This window comes from Talpa europaea (genome assembly GCF_964194135.1).
Source record: "Talpa europaea genome assembly, chromosome: X".
NCBI lineage: Eukaryota > Metazoa > Chordata > Mammalia > Eulipotyphla > Talpidae > Talpa > Talpa europaea.
The window spans coordinates 13475851-13479956 of record NC_140081.1 but is presented as its reverse complement, the minus strand read 5'-3'; the positions used below and the strand labels follow the sequence as shown (position 1 = coordinate 13479956).

The window sequence follows — 4106 nt, the reverse complement described above, 5'->3', positions numbered from 1 at the left end:
CCCCCCCCTAGAAATCCAGTCCTTTCTAGGAAGCGGCAAGCTCTTCGGGTGCTTAGCAAAGGGCTACAGGGTCATGCTTCAATTTTCCGTGGGAGACTGTAATAGGAAGGCTGTTGGGGTTTTCTCTGCTGCTTGGGAGACCGATTTTTTTCCCCCCAGTTTTTCTTAATAATCCCGCTCCCAAGTCCCATCCACACCAACATGAGCTGCAGTCCCAAAGGAAAAAGCAGATGCCAGAGAAGCAGTGAGGGCCATGGTGGAGGTGCCCAGGTGGCTGCGGAGTCTCCCACCGCCAGCCTTGCTCACTCCTGGGACTCCCTCAGGACTTCACAGCACAGTCTGCGAAGAGTTTGCTGAGGCTCACTTCGGAGTAGCCACTTCGGGACAAGAACTGCTCTGCTGTGTTCTTGAGTTTTTTGTAGTCCTGAAGAACTTTGGGGGTCAGATATTGCTTCTTCAGTTTCTCTAAAAAGAAATAAAAATAAAAGGATTACAAGTCTCTTCTTTAAAGACCGCCCGGTCTTCCTCAAGCACTAGAGAAGGGGATGCAGATTTCTGTTTGCAGCTCCACATCTCAGCGTCCTCATGGTCCTGTCGTTGGTCTACCCTGGGGCTAGTCCACTGCAGGTGGGCACAGGCCCTGACATCCCTCTGTGGAAATCTCTTCCTTTTTCTGCCCGCCTCATCTCAGCACCTAGCTGGCTCGGCACACCGGGCCGGGGCCCTCTCGGGATGCAGGTGCACGCCCATGTGCAGCAGACAAGGTGAATCCACACGCAGACACCACTTTCGCAGCGCTGTGGCGCGAGCATATGTGCAGAACTGCATGCAAAGTGTGCATGTGGCAGCGACTACTTTGTCTCAAAGGAAGCCAGAGCTCCCAGCGCCAACTCCCTGGGTCGGCTTGGGCCTAGCTGGCTTCTTCTAGTCCTAGTCCCTCAGTCTGTGTCCCTGCCTCTGCTGAAAGAGGCGGAGTTGGCTGCCTGGAGAGCTCCTGTCCACTGGCAAGATTTCTTCTTTGTCCACACTGTATACCTGTGAGCTTAGGGGAGGCAGCAGCCCCTTCCTCTGCTTCCTGCTCCTCCCACCCATTCATCTCTGCTTCTCAGAAGGCCACTACCAGCCACACACAAAAAAGAGCTTCCCAGAGCAGTTTGTCCACACCTGGTTCTTTTTAAGGAGCAGCAGGGCTCTCACTCCCTCGCCTGACCCTTTGGGAAGGAGGGTGATCCCTGGGAACGCCAACCCTGCGCAGGACAGTTTGGATGACAGAGTTTTTGATCAAAGCTGCCGGGGCACTCTGTGAGGTGCTTGGAGAGGCCCCCTTTTTTTTAATCCCCATTTTATGGCTGGGGTAAGCGGGAGGTTAAGCCCCTTGCCCAGGGTCACACAGCTGGCACTGCGGGGTAAGAGGGAAAGCAGGTAGCAGAAGCCGAGCGCACACACGCAGGAGGGGCTCACTGGCGCATCCCCTCCCCACACCCCGCGTCACTGCGCCCAGATGGAGATGGGCAGGCCCCCAGATGCTGCCAGGGCCAAGGGGGTTGGGGGAGCCAGGCTGCCCTGCGCCTGGACCAGGAAAGGACAGGGAAGGGAGCGCACAACGATCACAAAAAGAAACCCCACCGGAACTGCAGTGAAGTCCACAAAACACCCGGAAGACGAAAACTCTGGGGGCTCAAGATTTTTGTTCCTTAGCGACACATTCACATTTGTTCTCCACAACCTTTTCTAAATTACATCAGTTGCCTTTCAAAAAACAACAACAAAAAGTTTTGTAGAGAGGATTTTAATGCCCAAAGGGGGTGGGAAAGGAGGCAAGAAAGAGGGGGCATATCGTTAAGCGGCCAGAGAAAGACACTGTGAAAGTTCTAATTATCCGAGGCGGCTGGGAATACACAACAATGGCCCCAAGGGCAACCCCCCTTGCAGGCCCGGCCTGTGGGAGCCCCTCACAGGAGAAGGGCGCGAATGCCCCTGGAGGCGAGGCGAGCCAAGCCGAGGGGAGAGCTAGTTCACAGAGCTGCAGTGACGCGGGCAGGGGAGGAAGCGAGTGTACAGCTCCTGATGTGTTTACCTCCTCTGCTGATGGGATATTGACTTTTCCCACCAGGTTGGTTAGAAAGGGGACTATTTACGCTGCCACACAGCAGAGTCAGAATGACAACCGGCGTCACCCGGTGCTCTTCTTCGTAAAAGACAACTGTGACCGCCAGCATATCCCGCAGCCGGTCAATACGGCCTAGGCACCATTCCACGCTGGCCAGAGATGCAGATAAACGCTCCCACTTGCCTCCCCAATGAGAATTTAATCAATAACATATGGAAGGTCTTCTGGGTAACAGAACCGTGCAGAGCTGTCACAGGCCGCGGTGGCAGTGGGGGCTGTGGGGGGAAGGGATGCACCCCCTTCTTCGCTTTGTGGTTTTCACTCCCCCTTTAGGCACCTAGGCCACCCACGTTGGGCTTCATGTGAAAACTCGAACTCGGTTTCTTCACTACTACACCCACTACTTTAGGACTCAAGGGCAAATGCCAGCATTAAACGGCGGAGGCCAGTTCACAGGATCACAAGTCAGGCTTTGGGACTTTGGGACTTGGCCTAGTGGTGAAGATGCCATCCCCACAGGCGCTGCATGTAGGCCAGGCTCTGAGGATAACTTACCAGATTCCAACAGGTCAGCAGGCAAGAGGCAGAGAAGGTCTTCTGCCAGCCCATCCCAGGCCACAGAGGATGCCGCTGGCAGTGGCCGTCTCAACACCAGCAAACAAGACCCAAACTTGGAAAGCACTCATCTTAATATGCCAGCAAAGCTAATGTACTTTTCCTGGGAATAACATTTGAGGAACATGTATCTAGAGTTTATTTGTTCTGTCCTCTCTCCGTGCTGATTCCCTAGGGTTACACAGCAATTACCGAAAAATCCTGTTTCTAACAACTATGAAAATGATGAAAAAACAAGTTAGCCTAGATATTGCTTATTCATGCAATATTTTAATAGGCAACAAAATAAACTGCTAACTTAAAAGTTTCTCCTGATTAGAGTCTAAGACCTCAAAATCATGCAAGTTGCAGTTATTTTCTATACAGCATGAACTAGACCATCATCTGCGGTGTTGAGCTTGTCGGTATTTATGTAAACGTCAAATGATTGAAAAAAAAGTGAGAAGTGTTTGGAAAAGCTGGAACGTTCTCCTATCTAAGGAAACCATCTCTACTTCAGATATTTTATTTCGGTGCCAGTATACCAAAGATCTTTTTTCATCTGTACTCGGTAAGATTCTTTTTGGACTTAAAGAAACACACCAGAAACCACGAGGCAAAGACATTTTAACATCACCTAGTGGTTATTTTATTTTAATTAAGGCAGGCTTAGGCACACAGGCAGCAGCCGTCTCTGTTCTGAACGTCTGTTTCATTTATTTCCATGCAAAGGTATCAAACAACAGTCAGTTATAATTGATTCTGTCAGGTGTTATACAGTCAGTCATAATTGTCTCTGTGTAGAGGTGTGTCAATTTACTATATCTGAATTAAATATTCTGTCAATTATGAAATCAGGTAATAATTTCAGTCAGTTTTTTAATTGCATGGCTTCCCACCATACAGTTCTCAGCTTTCCCTCCTTTTCTAAATCATAGCCTTCCTCCCTCAATGCAACAAGAGCTGTGCCTTAAGGGGCGGGATGCAGGAAGCTTTAGGAATTTTGAAAGAAAACCTCTCTCCGACTTCAAACCGTCCAACCTATAGAGAGCTGTTGGAGTCGCTGGCCTGGCTGGCTTGCCTCTGAATATCAATCAGTAACCTAGTCGGGGCTACACAGCAGCTGAAGATCTCAAGTGACATCCGTGTTTCAAAGACACATTTTAGGCCCCCAAACAAATGACAAGTACATAGACAATTCTCAGTCGAAATAAGAAATAATAAAAAAAAAATCATCTTCCATTCAATTCGAGCTTAGAAAAAATTTCACAAGGCACAGTGCCAGGCACACAGTCGCTTACGAAGGCGTTTGTCGACTAACCAGGGCCTAGAGGCCCATTCTCGCCCATCAAATCACATCTTCGATGCTAAAATATTTCTGAAGGCTGAAGAGTCTCTCTGT

At 49.9% G+C, this 4106-nt stretch overlaps 1 protein-coding gene across 2 annotated transcripts in view; it reads right to left on the bottom strand.

The window, feature by feature from the left end:
- Positions 1-319: 319 nt before the first annotated feature.
- POLA1 (DNA polymerase alpha 1, catalytic subunit) overlaps positions 320-4106 on the bottom strand; it is a gene marked incomplete at both ends in the record, with an annotated part of 266915 nt that continues 263128 nt past the window's right edge. For both annotated transcript variants that reach the window (XM_084258559.1, XM_084258560.1), the window contains one exon: positions 320-465. In XM_084258559.1, the coding sequence (XP_084114685.1) occupies positions 320-465 (146 nt within the window). The remainder of the gene's footprint in view (positions 466-4106) is intronic.